The 15,770-nt window shown below is 44.6% G+C and overlaps 1 protein-coding gene across 2 annotated transcripts; it reads right to left on the minus strand.

Annotated features, from left to right (window-relative positions):
* Positions 1–1,972: 1,972 nt before the first annotated feature.
* On the minus strand, positions 1,973–15,669 carry PRELID3A (PRELI domain containing 3A). 2 transcript variants are annotated; one of them, XM_053995265.1, is made up of 6 exons: positions 15,535–15,669; positions 10,377–10,545; positions 9,983–10,072; positions 9,153–9,223; positions 8,956–9,058; positions 1,973–3,658 (listed from the first exon to the last, which is right to left on the minus strand). In XM_053995265.1, the coding sequence occupies exons 2-6, from the start codon at positions 10,512–10,514 to the stop codon at positions 3,545–3,547; spliced, it is 516 nt and encodes a 171-aa protein (XP_053851240.1). In that variant the 5' UTR covers positions 10,515–10,545; positions 15,535–15,669; the 3' UTR covers positions 1,973–3,544. The 2 variants fall into 2 exon arrangements, with proteins under 2 accessions (XP_053851240.1, XP_053851232.1); XM_053995257.1 differs by lacking the exon at positions 15,535–15,669 and adding an exon at positions 12,867–13,033.
* Between the last annotated feature and the right edge of the window lie 101 nt (positions 15,670–15,770).

A 15,770-nucleotide genomic window follows, 5' to 3' on the forward strand; every position in this document is an offset into this window, starting at 1 on the left:
CCCTGCAGTGTGTGGCTTACAGTAAGCTCTGGATCCTGCTGCCTACCCAGCACAGACTAATGGAAACTGTATTTCTGCAGCTTTCTCAGAAAATCAACGCTGCATTAGATATTACCACAGTCGCATCCAGAAGTGTTTTTTTAAACTGCACACGGCATTTCTTTGGATAGCACCACGGGGTACATAGATACTTCACAGCCCTGGCCTTCACAGATCTCAGTCTAGAGAGGTGCAGCAGCAGGAATGGTGTTGCCTACCCACCACTGCTCCACCTGAGGATTTGAATTAAAGGTTTCTCATCAAGGAGCATGGCTGGTCATTTACTCAGTGCTAGGTTATTACACTGTCAGTACATCAGTGCCCAGTTTGTGCTCTGCAGCAGTTCCTGACACCACCCGCTGCAGCTTAATGCTTTTGCTTACTTTAAGCAAAACTTTCAGGAATATGGGAGCTTTCACTAGGACTGCCTTTTGTCCCAACAAATATAACCCTCCTCCAGCATGCCTGCTGACCTGATGGAGGAAAAGAAATAAGAAGCATGGGGGAGCATGGAAGACTCACACTGGCATAAGGCCAAATTAAGAAAAAGAAAGGTTAGTCTAAACAAACCAAATTAATTACACACCAGATCATTTGACTACACTATTTTAAGTTAATACTTTTGTTGCTGACATGAGCCTGCACCAGCACAAAAATTAGACATCAACCAGAAGCCAGTCTATTTGGGTTGTGGCATCTTCAACATCTTAAAATCCTTCAGGGCCAAGAACCAACGTGCCAAGTTTGCTACGCTCTGGGAACCACTGCTGCTGTCTTTCCTCACTGCTTCCCCTGCAGTGAGGAACCAGCTCTTCCCAGCTCCTTCCCTCCACAGCAGGTGTGTGTGACACAGCTGTAGGTATGGGGAGAGCAGCCACACTTCTATCCAGCATGGAGACCTGATGTGCTGGCACCAAATTCTTAAAATCCAACCACCTTGCTACATCACACCCTTGAATTGCAACCCAGCAGCTGAGAAACACCAAACCGCAGCTTGAACAACTGCTGCAAACAACCTCCCTCTCACAGCTCACAAAACCCAACTTCAGTTCCACTTTCAGCTCTCAAAGTGCAGAATTCTTACTCAAGATGGCACTTGCTGTCTATTAATCAACGCGGTTACAAGCACTGAGGACTGAGCACAAGTAGGAAAGGTGCTGATGCATGGCAAGTGGAGGAGCAGATTGGAAAACCAAGCATTTAGCCACATACTTCCTAAGTGGCAGGAAAGCAGCCCAAAACCAGGGAGAAAGGAAACAGAAAGGAGATGCTGCAACAGAAACAGATAGGGATTAGTTCCTGCAAGAAGGAAACAAAGTGCCAAGAAAGTAATACAGGAACCCGATGTGTAATTGGTGCTGACCTGAGGGTGTGGCAGAGGAGTTCGGCTCCAGAGAGCCTGTGGTGACTTTTGTGGAAACCAGTCCTGGAAGTGCTACGCTCAAGTCAGCCAGCCGTAAGACAACACTAAGTAAATATTTCATTTCTGATGCAAGGAGCAGCTTTAGACAACTCTTCTCCCATACCTAAGCAACACATGAACCTCTCCAAAGGCTTTCCTACCCCTGCTGCCACTCATGTTTTCATCCCTCCAGTAGGCATGTATGGAAATGCTGCAGCACAGGTTTTCAAATGTACACACACCACCAACTTTTCCCTCTTTTTGTGCAGAGCTCTGCCATAGCTGTACTCCCCTGCCTACCAGAACAAGACCAGGAGCTAGAACATCTTCTCTGTTCCTCATCCAGGAAGTGGCATCACTGCTGAAAAGGGGACAACAACTGACCTGCACCAAAGCCATCCATCTTATCTTCCAGACATGGGCTGCTTTAAGCTCTAAGTTTCTGTTCCAAAATAGGAAGGGCTTTAGGTCCACATAAAAAGAGCAATGTAAATATCTGCTATTCATTTAATTGCTTTCAACTAATAGACATATTTTTAAAGTAGGTTTATTCATTAGGATCATGTAATTTAGTTACACCCAAATAAAGTTTATTTTCAAACTAACCAGAATATGAATACTGAAAACTCCCATAAGCTACAAACACTTTAAAATTATCAGATCAAAACAGTGACCAACATTTTAGTCTTCTATTTTTTTAGACATTACTCATGCTCTTTAACAGCTTCCTGAGCACATGCTTGCCACTTGAACAAGTAAACATCCTTGCAACATTTGTCTCACTTTGTGTGCACAACAAAAAATAAGTTTAAATGCCCTAACAGAGGGTTCTGTCAGATAAACATATACTACATCTGGACCAAACATGACAATTCTGTAAACTTCAGACAAGGCTAGAGTCATTACCAATATATATTTATGCATATTTAATAGGAAAGTTTCTGCAGTTATTGGAGTATTTTTCCAGATAATGAGAAGCATTTCAAAGGATTTTAAAACCATTTTGTACCCACGTGGAAAAGAGTTGAAAAGGTTTGGTTACACTGGTAGTCAGTAGTTAAGAGAAAGCATTTAGAAATGAGAGTCCATTTGTGGTTCTTGTACTCTTGTTTTCTCCATTCAGCAAATTAAAAGTTTCTCTTTATGAAACCTTATCATTTGGATTTTAAATTTTCTGCTCATTTCTCATTTCAGTTCTTCTGGTTATTGCATCAAGTTCTCCCTCAGTTAAGATGTGATGTGAAGAGCAAGGACCAGTGGAACAGCACGGCCTCTTTATTCCAGCAGCCTACAAATACCCTTCTTAGAGATAAGAAGTATTTTCCAGCACCTTCCAGTAATCACTACCCCTGTCCCCATAGGGAGGGGAGGAACTAGGACAAATTAATAAATAAGAAAATAAATTATATCCTTCTCCCCACCAGAAAAACTATTTTAGGCTATTAACATCAATAGAAACTTTATCCTTGTTTGGATACAAACATCTAAGAGGTAAAGTATCTGTGTGTCATGTTCAGGCAGCACATTTAAACAACCTAAGAAGAGTTAGTTCCACACAAGATGTAGCCTTTCAAGATGATCCTCTAGATAAATATCAGATTCTACAGTATCATGGTCTGACTCATGTAGTTCCCTTTAACTGGCCATGAGACATTATCAGATTACAAACCAGACAAAATTCAGTGCTCTAGGACCTATCAGCCCTTTACAGAACAAAAGTTCACACAGAAAAACCTTAATCCCACACAAAAGTTTGTTTCAAGCTTTTCAATTTGAGATGGTGTAAATATAACATGCCCTCTACCTTTGTTTGAAAAGGTACATTTAGGCTGTTTTGAATGTGCTAAATGTTTTGTTTCCAGTGTTAAACAAAAATTGTTCAAACGAAAAGAGCATCTGCAGGAGGTCAGTTTAAAGTTCAGTAGCCAACAAGAGCTGCTGTGGAGATGATGGATGAGGTTACTCTTCCACTGATCCGGTATTCTTATAAATGGACAAAACCTCTGCAGATCAGCCTTGGGAGGGAGCTCTACAGAGCAGTCTGCAGAATAAGACTTTTCTGTCAGTTACTTGGTTTTATTTGGTGAACCCAAATTTTTGGCTTTATTTTTCCGTGGACGCTGCTGCCATGGCTGGTTTGATCCCCTCGCGCGTGGACTTCAGCTCTTCTAGTTCTGTGTTTAGTTTGCTGATCACCCATTCCAGGGCGTCCCGACCCTGCCAGAAAAATACCAGAATTTAGGATCAGAACAGATGCAACACTACTGCTCATGTTTCTATAGTTCTTCCTCTGTCAGACATGAAACTTGTTTTAAAATCAATGTCATGCCCTGCGTAGTTTGATACCAGATTATATTGATAATTTCTTAGCATCTTCTTACGGAAACTTCACTGCAAAGACATTTGCTTCACCATTAAGCCAGAAGCAAATGCAATGCTGGTGTGAGCTCCCAGTAGCACAAGGCCTAATTCAGCAGTCAAGTTTCCTTACCTAACAGAATTGCTGGTTTTGCTGTTTGCTGCTCCTACCACCCAAAGAATATTATGGCAAAATCCAGGTACTGTTCTCAGCTTTATTAGCCAAGATATATAGAGAGTTTTTGAGAAGATCCAGGACAATGAAAGTCTTCCAGTGCTCTTTAAAGTAGCAGCTAAGTGATCTGATACCTATCAAGAGTTCTGAAGTGGACTCACACTGAATTCTACATTTGTACATCGCAATTTTCAGCAGCTAAATCAGACTAATTGAGAGTTGCATATTTTATATCAAGGTATGGGAATGTCTCAAGCTCAGAACTGACAGCCAGTAAGAGCTGGAGAACCCAGGGCAATAAGCCTGGCAAAAATCTTTTACCTGAAGAAGACTCTGTAGCAGCTGCACCCTAATGACCACAAGATGCAGCCAACGGCACAATGAAGTCAAGAAAGAGAAAGACTTTAACTAAACAAAAGTCAAGATTTTGTAACTCTGCAAGCTCAGAATAGCAGCTTTTGTCAAAGCAAGCAGATGGGATCAGAGCAGGAGAACACCTGGCCTTTTTTCACTAAGAGAGAAGTCAAGAGAGATTCACCTCTATTACTCTACTAAGAATAAGAAATACAAATGGTGGAGAGCAGTAAGTGGAAGCCACATGGCTCTGGCCGAGTTTAGAATTCTGGAGATACAGATTGAGCCCAAAAAGTCATAAATGTTCAGGACAGCCATTGTCAGTGTTTAAGCCTTCTGTAGACAGTGACAGAAAGGACAAGCACAGCCTCCTCTGCACACAGAGTTTTGTTCCAAACTGTGAGGTGCTAATTTAGTTGTATTCATTAAAGGTGATAAAGTGCACAGAAACATCACAGTGTCCAGAACCTGCTGTTGTCCTGTATAGACTACTAAGCATGAACAAGAATCTGCATAAGCAGCTTTGAAAACCTAAGGAAAAAAGAATGTCAGAAGAACGCTCATACACACTTCAAGGAAATTTTTGCCACGCTACAAACATCAGTCTGGAATAATATGATAAGCCCAGATCCAGAGTGCAAAGTGAAACCTATTAAAGGAAAAAAAGTTTTACTGTGAATAGGAGCACAGTTATCTCAAGACTCTCTTGAGATGACTCACTAAGGTCAGTGAAGGGCTGACTCGATTTCTCTTTGGGTTTTCCATATTCCAGGGACTCACAGAATAAACACTAATTGCTACTTCTGCACTGGCAGGCAGTCCTTAAACTGAGAAAAGTCATCCAGGTATCACAATAAAGTGTTCAGCTTTAGTCAAGGCTCAGAAAGGGAGATTAAGCTCCACCCCAAATTACCTCAAGAACTAGGATGTTTAAGTTAATTAGTTCAAGAGATGCCTTTAAAAGATAGTAATAATATTCAAGAAAGCACGATTGAAATTGTCCACTTTAAGTATAGGTTGCTGATAGAAGATCTTAGAAGGGATGATTTAACTTTTGAGCTCCTTCCATTTGAGTACCAAAGTGACTGTTCTTCAGCAGGGAGTAATTTCCAACTTCTCCACAGACTGTGCAAGACCTGGGAATGCCAGCAAAGCAGAAATAAAAGCACCTACACATGGGCAAGCTACTGCAGAGCAACAAGTTGTAACCAGCCGTGAATTAACTGAGATGAGTGCTCGCTAAGGAAAAAGTGGGGGGCAGGGAGGGGGAATCATCTTTCATTAAGCAGGCATTTGGACCTTTAAAAGTCAAGTCTAAATATCCTCTCTGAGGTGACACAGGTACACAGAACTGAGATAGCAACAGCTTGGATGTTACATTTGTTATATTGCTCAAAGAAGACTTGTAAGAAGGTCAAACATCCTGGCCATAGAAAACACTCAGTAGAAAAACACAGATTCTTTTCAGGACCTGACTTGAAATAATCACATCATTGTGTTTTACTTGATATCTTTGTGGATGAGATAAATTATTTTTAAAAATCCATGACATTCAACTGCCACACCAAGATATTTCCTCCAGTTTTTGAGAGTACATAGGTCTGTGTATATCTCCTTAGACTTGCATATACTATATGCCATATTTTGCAGCTAAGAATAAACTCATGATTTTGGCAAGGAAGACTTCAGGAACATTCTGCACAGGAAATTAAGTTAGAAATCTCAACCAGATCCAAAGCCTCCAAGTGCCACGAAAACTACCCAGTTATCAGAAAAAATCTGACAGAGGACTGTCTATAAAGTGTCATACTGTACAACAAGTTCTACAGTCAGTCATTAAGCAAGCACATTCATCCCCAGGCATGCACGTTGTGTTATTCATTATTGCAGGTGTCAGCAGCATGACGTGGCTGGCAGAACAAGCGCTGCATATGAAGATTTGTTGGTAGAGCTTAATGACTGATAAGTGCTGAGCCTTTGTAGTTGATGTTTTCCAGAAAAACAGCCATAAAAGCTTAGTGGAATGAGAATGTAAAAGCAAACACTCACCGCATACACAGATCTCAAAGGAAGCAGTGTAAAAAGCCCAACTTTCTTAACTAGGAGAAGCAGCAAAATGGATTTCTTTCTTTTTAAGAAATCTTATTGGTTGAAGCAGAAGCCAATACAGGAATGACAGGGACAGGCTACACTGACTAGTGGAAGGAGAACAATCTGCAGAGAGGTCTCAGAGAGGCAAATACACTCAGTTCTCTCAACGCTGAACTCAGATTTGTTCATAGTTATATAACTGCAGGTACATGTCACTACTAAAATGAATGTAACTACAAGACCAATGAAAAACAGGAACAGTCTGGCATCCTGACAGCTTCAAGCTTTGCACAGATTTCCTCAGAAGGGCCACATTATTCCTCAGGCAGAAGAAAAGCAAATACAATTCTGCTACACAGAACATTATCCCTGTTAGGCAACCTGTTTCAAGAAATCAATTTTATATCCTAAGAATACAGCTCTGTTTCATTTTTATAAAGCCAATTCCATTCACTAGCCAATTTATTAATTTCTTTAGGCACCAGCTTTATATACTGAAATCACAGAAACTAGGACCAGATCAAACACCCAGTGGAGGGACACCTTCACATCCCTAGCTGTCTGCAGCCTTCAAGCCATAAGCAAGACTGTGTGGCACAAGACATGGCTGCAGCACGTTGGCTGCCCAGTGGCACAAGCACGGGTTCATGGATCCAGCCTGGACCAGGGCTACGCTCACCCTCCACAACTGCAGTGCAAGGAACAGGTCTGCCATTCCTGTATGCAAGGTGTGTAAAACAGACATGCAGGGTAGTTTATGAAATCCACGCGACAACAGTCCATGCAGATATTCGCTAGAAAGCTGAAATGCTGTACCAAGAAGAAGAATGCTGGCATTACCACTAGTTAGTACAAACTGCAGGTGTGGAGAACTGCTAGCTTAGAGCGCTTTCAGAATTTTGAATTATCCACTCAATAGCATCCCACCCCTAGAGTAACACAAAAAGATTTACAACAAACAGCAAATGATTTTTTCATTGTCATTAAAAATAATAATGCATCACCAGCCACTGCTACCTCAGAGCAAAGTCTTGATAATTCCTGTTTCTTCAGAACAACAAAACATTTTTTAGTAACTCTCATGAAGTTTAAGAGGGGTGTTGAGAGCACAGAGGCACAGCACATCATGTAAGAAGAGCTAGTATTAGCAGAGTAAGTACTGGTTAGCAAGGAAAGGGTTGGTAACAGCAATTACAAATTCCTGCCAAGTTCAAAATCTGTAGAGACTTTTTAGTGAAATACATAGGACAAGAAGACCTTTCTGATTTGCAAGAAGCTTGTAAGTCAGTGCATTCCTTGAAAATGGCAGAACGGAACAATCTTTAAAAGAAATTGAGCTCTCTCACAGGCAACACCTCAACAGGTACAAAGAAATATTTACAGCTTCTCTGATTTCAAAAGAAACATGCAAAGAAACAATGCCTCAAGAGGAATTTTGCCAGCATTTTAATGTGTGCCTAACTTGATCTGGCACACCAGCCAACTAGACAATGCTTTGCTACCTCTGGGTCAGCCTGAAATTTGGTTGTGAGCCAGGGTTTGTTCCTCTCTTTCAAGAATATACACTCCACACAGACTTGTAAATGGATCAGAGCAGAACTGTAATTTAACTGAAATACCTTCCATTAAAAACAAACAGAGAGCATCCAGCTAGGTAAAGGTACTCTTCAGTGTCTAGGAATGATCCATCACTCCTTCCCCATCCCATGATTTTAACATGTTTTCCTCTCACCTTAGGAGGTGCTTCTTAGGAGAAGCACACAGAAGGGTGGAAAAGGAGGCTTTTTCCTCTCTGATCTAGTTGGTCCTACCAAGTTGGCTTACACTGGCTTGGTCAAGGATCATCCCTCACAAGGATGAAGGGGTGGCCAAAGCACAGGATTTATGGCATAGCAGGAGTTACCTGGGCCAGATTCCCACTGTGCTGAACCCCTCCAGCAATGCAGAACACAATCTCAAACTCCTAACAGCTTGGTATCATCCTGCTGTTAAGCAGCAAGGCCTATGCTTCTCTAGCAATTCCATTTCTTCCCCAAAAAACTGTAGGACAAAAGTGCCCAAGAATAAGTACTCCCATAGCTCTGCTTGTGCTGAAGAGCAGCTCCATGGCTGCAGGCAAAATAGAAAAAGCAAGCACGGGACAGAGCAGTCAGTGCAGTGTTACCCAGGTGAGCCAGCACAGCCTTACCTCCTCAAAGAATATGCTTCTGCTTACATTAAATTGCTTTTAGCCAAAGGCAAGGAGACAGCTCAATAATGGATATGAACTGGAACAACTGACAAAAGCAGTATAGAAAATATGCTGGTATTAACTGATATTATATCCACATTATAAAGGCTGAAAGTGAAGTTACATTTTCTACTAGCACTAACTCCTAGAAATAGGTTGCTGAGCTTCTACAAAAAATCTATTGAAACACTGCGCACAAAATCTAGAGAAATTAAATATAACATTCAACACACACCATTGACAATTACTATTCCAAAAGAGTGATTGGGTGGGGGAAGAGAGGGAGAACACAGAATAAAGATGTACCTTTCTGGCATTAGAAGATATTGTGTTTGCCATCAAGCTTTCCAGATAACTGCTCAAGCTAATGCCTTTAACAGTAATAATTGCTTCTTGGGTTAGCACAGTCCTGTAAGGCAATAAAAAAAGGTTAACAGCTAAGCTGAAAAGGACTAACAAATTGTCTCCTAGACACAAAGACGCACACAAATTTCCCTACTTACTTTTCTGGGTTTTCTGGATGAGGAGTGTAAACCAGTCTCTCGTCAACAGACACCAAGTTTGTGAGCGTAATCTTAAGAACAAAAACAGAGCTGAAATCCTCACTTCCCACCTTTCATTTTTCTGTTATCAGCAGCACTACTCAATAGCAAAGCATTCAATTTAGTGTCAAAGTACTGCACACAGAATATAAAACCCAGAACACGGTCAATAGAAAGACCTATAAAGGGTGATGCATCTTCTCCTATCCTTGATCTAATTATATCAAAGTTCCCATTCACAGGACAGAGCACCAACAGCTTTCCCTGAATGTCAAAGTTTGATTTATGGCCAGCAATTAAGAGAGGCTCTTTCAGACCCCCATAGCACCACCTGGACTAGACAGAAAATTAATACTCAGGAAGGACAAGGCCTATTGTACAGAAACAAGGCTCTCCAAGAGACAACCCCACGTTAAATCTGAGAGTTACAAGTTACCAGGATACCAAAATATAGCACAATACTTCATTTACATTCTATGAAAAAAGGCATTTCACATTAAAACTTTTGTTGGAAATGACAGAACTCAATCATCTAAAAGTCAAACTATTTTACATGCATTCCAAGAACTAATCTTACATTAAAAGCAGAATCACAAATGTTTGATGATTAATTATTTAAATGTGGAGAAGAAGAAAATGGGAAAGGAAAAAGATTCATCTAAGACACTGATTAAGACATGTAAATTGTTGCCTCCAATGAAAGACACAGATACATTTCTAATCTAAATGTTAAGAGCAAAATATCCAACTTCCAGAACTAATTATCAGAAACTTCTTAAGCCACCACTTACATTAGTTGAGCAAAGCTCCATCTTCTTTTCCACTGGATCTACCACAGAATGTTCCTCTATATAAGTCAGAGTTCTACTTGTTCCTAATATCTGAGGGGGAAAAAAAAAGGTTAAGCACCAAAATCTAACAAACAAACTGAACCTTATAACACATAAATGCTAAGTTCTCAGTGACCCCAAATAAACACAAATTCATGGATACCAGAGGATTGTGATCAGTGGTGAGATTTCATTGTCTAGAATGTATCAGCCACAGAGCATGGCACAGACCAGCCTGGAAGGCATTTACAGACATACACAAATTTCAGGTTTTACTTCAAAGTCAGCTCTAATTCACAGGATGATATAAGAGGGATCACACCCTTAATAAAGAATGAAGGCTGCAAAAATGTACCGCTTTGACAATACTGGGCAATCCCCACTCCGTGCTGAGAAGACGGTGACTGTGCAGCCTCCCCTGGTTATCCAGGCTCCTGTCGAGAACATCTACTCCTACCACACACGGATTCATGGGGTTGGGGTACTTCCTCATAGCAGCTTTGATCACAGTATCCCAGGGATGCCTGCAAAAGGAAGAGGTGAGAGTTTTTTTAAGTATTTTGTATTGAATCGTAAGTAATCACACGATACTAAATCAGGATATAGGTTGTGCAATATGGTACAGGCTATGCAGCTTCATAGCTCCCAGAAATCCCTCTGGAATACAGTTATGCTTGGAAAGGCAATAAGAGAGTATTGATACAAAAACAGAAGAAAAAAGAAATTCTTCTCTCCAGACTGAAGCAAGGAATTATTAATGCAAGACTAAGAAAAATGAAGGCAAGGGGCAACAGTCACTCACTGCTACAAGTGACATTCCAAGTAGTGCCCACAGAGATGGTGGAAATCTCAGCTCACTCCAGAACAATACCAGGAAAACAACCTCACCTAACACGCAAGCTTGCCCTGCTTTGAGAAGAAGGCTAGACTATATGACCTGCAGGAGTCCACTCCACCACAAATTTTTCTGTAATTCTAAGCATACCAAATAAACTAAAGACACTAGCAAAGACATCACTAGCTTCTGCTCCTTCCTATAGCCAAAAAAAAAAAAAAAAAGTAAAGTGAAATTAAATTCTACTAAAAAAAGGATGATTGGGAAGTTCAAAATAAAGAAACAGATTTTTAGAAACCCCATGAGCTCACAGCCTGACGTCTGCACCTACACCACTGCTTCTAGCAGTTTGTTAGCATGAATTTCACTTATGGATACTCTTCTCAGAACTGTTTTTACAAAACAAATTTTGATAACCTCAAATTCCTGGGATTGGAGCAGTCCTGCCACTCAAGACCAGACTGTCCACATAGCTCTTGAGGTACTTCAGAGATTTCCTTCTGAAACAGAGGAGGCTACAGAAACCATGGACTTGATCCAACAGAGAAATTCTGTCCCTAATTATTTCTATATTCAGAATAACTGACTGTCCTGACATGATAGCCTTAAAGCCTTTAAAGGTATGTTTAAAAATTCAGCAATTGGTATCTAACTTAAGAAGGCTTACGGATGCCAACTTTTACTTAAGAGTTACACTTGGGGCCCTAAATGGATTTTATTTTAGTCTTAAAATAGATTGGTACAGAAAGACACTGGCAGTACAGCACTACAAGAACAAACAGAAAGTTGGACAAATAAGTTATTTTTCTAACAAGAAAAGTGTCAGAAAGCTTTACTGGTGCAAGCAGGAGAAATAAGAGCCCTCAATTCCTGCAGCAGAAGGAGAGCTGGAGGATTGTTCCTTGTTCCATCTTTGGTGACTTTACACCTCCATCAACAGAAGATACACAAACTGAAAATGACAAAATTCTGTTAAATGTCCCTAAGGGATTGAGTCAGAGATCTGATAAGTCACAACAACATTTTATTAACCATTCAAATGAACTACCTACACCCACATATATTACGCCATTAGATGGGGATGTTCTAATACAGAACTTGATGAGAAAATGTCAAATAAAAATAGCTTTTGCATTCCCTAGGTGACAAATACTCATCTCAAACTCGGGAGCTGTGTCATGCTCGAGCAGCCTCTGCCTGATATTTCCTGCTAGAAACCACAGTTCACTTACACCAGACCAATGCTGAAGTGGAGCACCAAGTACCTGCATCAGCGCAAGGAATTCAGTTGTGTTGAGGAAATTAAAGAAATTCAGAGCAACACATGAGGGATATTTTGTAAATATGTTAAGAACTATCACCCCCGGTGTTCTTCTGGCCTCAGGACTTTCGGAACACCTGTAGCAGAGGAATCATCCCAGAGCTGCACCGGCACTGCGGAGCCCCCCACGCCAGCTCCCCGGGACAGCTTGCTACACACCTCCCGATACTTTTCCCCTGTTGCTTCCTGGTTTCGCGTAGCTGGAACCGGGTGGCCAGAACCGCGTTCCATGCAGAAAAGCTCTGATGGAAAGAACACTCAGAGCTGGCTGCTGGGCACACCTGAGGCTAAGGGACACCGTCACTCTGTCCACACCTCTTGGAATATATCATAGGCTACACCAGTAGTTTGGCATTTATTTTTATTTATAGTGTGAAAGTTATTTTTCCTAAACAGCCCTTAATCAAGCCATCACGCTGTCGGGCCAGCCCTACACTCCATCCTGCTGGAATGCTGTTCCTGAGACAGGAGAAGCCCAGGCGCGGGGTCCGGCCGCGCAGGAAGCAGCTCGAGACGATGCAGGACCGGCACCACCGAGGCCCGTTCCCGGCTTCCCTCCTCCTCCCCGGCCGCAGCATTCCCATTTCCGCCGTCACCCCAGCGAGACCCGGCTCGCCCCGCACGGCCCGGCTCCGTGAAGCGCGGGGGTCCCGCCGCGCCCTCCGGCTCTCCCCGCCCGGCCCCCTCACCCGAACACGTGCTCCGAGCTCCAGATCTTCATGGCCGCTCGCGGTGTGTCCCTCAGAGCCCGGCGGGAAGCAGGGCGGGAAGGAGGGCGCGCGGTGGCGGCCGCCTGACTGACAGCCTCGCGCCGGCCCGGCAAGCGCCAGCGGCCGCCGGGAGGGGCGCGGGGGCGTGCCCGCGCCTCGGCGCGCGCGTCACGCGCCTGCGTCACCGCCCCGCCCCTCCCGCGCCCGCGGAAGAGGCGATGCAGCGCGCATGCGCGGGAGCGCGCGCCGGCCGGGCCGGGTGTCGCTGTGTCCCGAGCTGGAAGCGACTCCCAGGGATCGTCCAAGTCCAGTTCGTAGCCCTGCACAGGACAGCCCCAGGAACCGCGTGCCCGAGAGCGTTACCCAAACGCTTCTCGAACTCTGCCAGGCTTGGTGCTGTGACCATTTTCCTGGGGGCCTGTTCCAGTGCTCAACCAGAACCTTTTCCTGATATCCAACCTAAACCTCCCGTGATACAGTTAGCGCTGGAAAGGCGCATCCTGAGAAAGCAGTTCTGTCTTACCACTGACTGACTGTTCCCCCTGGTCTTCACAAATAAACCCTCACCACCAGCTCCTCAGTACAAAGGAGACGTGGAGCTCCCGGAACAGCTCTGGTGGAGAGCTACAAATCTGATGGAGCTGGAGCATCTCTCTCATGAGGGAGGAAGGGCTGAGGGACCTAGGCCTAACCTCCAGAAGAGACTGTTGGGAGAGGGACACATCATTGTGTATATATATTTAGAGCAGAGGGTGCCCAGAGGATGGATCCAGGCTCTGCTCAGTGGTGCCAAGCATTAGGACAAGAGGCAACAGGCAGAAACTGATGCTTAGGAAGCTCTGTCCTACTGAATATGAGGCAGAACTTGTTTTACTGTGTGGGTGACTGAGCACTGGAACAGATTGCCCAGAGAGGCTATGGACTCTCTCTTACTGGAGATATTCAAGAACCATCTGGATGCAACTCTGTGCCATGTGCTCTGGGATGACCCTGGTTGAACAGGGAGGTTGGACCCAATCACCCACTGTGGTCCCTTTCCCATTTTGTGATTTTGGGATTCTGTGAGCTACCAGCGTTTTGGTTTAATCAAACCAGGAGTTTTTCTTAAATACCCAACTAACAGCCATGGGGGTGACACACAGCCAGGGACAGCATGTGCAGGGCTGTGCCCAGGGATGAAGTTGAGGAATACATGTGGGGCAGTAGCTCGGTTTGCAAGCTGCAGATTGAGATGTAGCTCTTGGTGGGAGCCTGAGACAAGAGGCCGTGAACTGCCAACCTTTTGGGGGTGCCAGCCAGGTGAATGGACACTGGGAGACACAGCAGGGGCAAAGAATCATGAGTAAGAGTGAGGTTTGCATGTGGCTTGGACTGTGGGGATATAAAAGCTAGGGTTCCTTTGTTGAGGTCCCTTCTCAGAGGCACGAGCTGGGGCTGTTTCTGTGTTACTGCACCATGAATAAATTTCTTTATGGAATGAGACATTTGAGATTCGGCCATGAGGAACGCGGGGTGGATCCAGTAAGGAAACCTGGCCTGACTGTGTGAGAGGAGTCAAGTGGGGTAGCTGTGGGTGCGCTGGAGCTGCCCGCTGGAAAGAGGCTGTGGTCCCAGCATTGAAAGTCTCTGGCCTTGGGAATGTGACTGACAGAGAGTCGTGTGAATGGTCAGACTGGGATGTTTCCATAACAGTGGTAACGCCAAAGGCCTGAGTTCACCTAGAGGACTTTGCACGGACTCATTCTACAGCAAAAACATTGATATGAAATGCCTTACGTAATGGGGCAAAAACAGGAGACAGATTTCCTTATTTCCTACCTCCAGGCTTTGTAGAACATTACTGCAGGCTAAACCAGCCCTGGCAGCAAGGAGACCCACCCTTCTCAGTGATGCTGTCCGGCCTGGGCTGGACTGAGCCATGCCCCGCTGACTCACCCGCACCCCTGAGTCAGCAGAGGGATTGGGACAAGCTGGAAAGATGGGCTGGGACTGCACTTTGGCCACAATAACCCCATGCAGCACTACAGGCTGCGGTCAGAGTGCTTAGAAAGTGGCCCAGTGGAAAAGGACCTGGGGGTGCTGGTCAACAAGGGCTGAACGTGAGCCAGCATGTGCCCAGGCGGCCAAGAAGGTCAGTGGTACCCTGGCCTGTATCAGAAACAGTGTGGCCAGCAGGACCAGGGCAGGGATTTCCCCCCGCATTCAGCACTGGTGGGGCCACACCTTAAATATTGGGTTCCGTTCTGGGCCCCTCAGTTCAGAAGGACATTGAGGTGCTGGAGGGTGCCCAGAGCAGGGCAGTGAAGCTGGTGAGGGGTCGGGAGCACATGTCCTGTGAGGAGCAGCTGAGGGAGCTGAGGGTGTTTAGCCTGGAGGAGAGGCGGCTCGGGGGTGACCGTATCGCTCTCTACAACTGCCTGAAAGGAGGTGTTGGCCAGGTGGGGGTCGGTCTCTTCTCCCGGGCCAGCAGGACAAGAGCATTTAACTTCAAACTGCGCCAGGGGAGGTTCAAGTTGGACATAGGAAGAAATTCCTCACAGATAGGGCGATTAAATATTGGAATGGGCTGCTCAAGGAGGTGGTGTTGTCACTGTCCCTGGATGTGTTTAAGGAGCGCTCGGACGTGGCACTGGGTGCCATGGTCTACCTGACGTGGTGGTGTTGGGTCACAGGCTACACACGATGATCCCGGACATCTTTTCCAACGCGACGCGTCCGGGATTCCGAGAAACCCGACCGCCGCAGCGAGGGCGGGGCTCCGCTGGTGACGGCGTGGGCGTGGTCAGAAACCAGTGCGTGCCCTCTGAGGGGCGTGGCCTCTGCCGGAGGCGGGGCCAGGGGTGCCCTTCGGACGTAGAGGAAATGCACGCGGCGGCGCGGTGA

Source organism: Vidua macroura, chromosome 1 (genome assembly GCF_024509145.1).
Source record: "Vidua macroura isolate BioBank_ID:100142 chromosome 1, ASM2450914v1, whole genome shotgun sequence".
Lineage (NCBI taxonomy): Eukaryota > Metazoa > Chordata > Aves > Passeriformes > Viduidae > Vidua > Vidua macroura.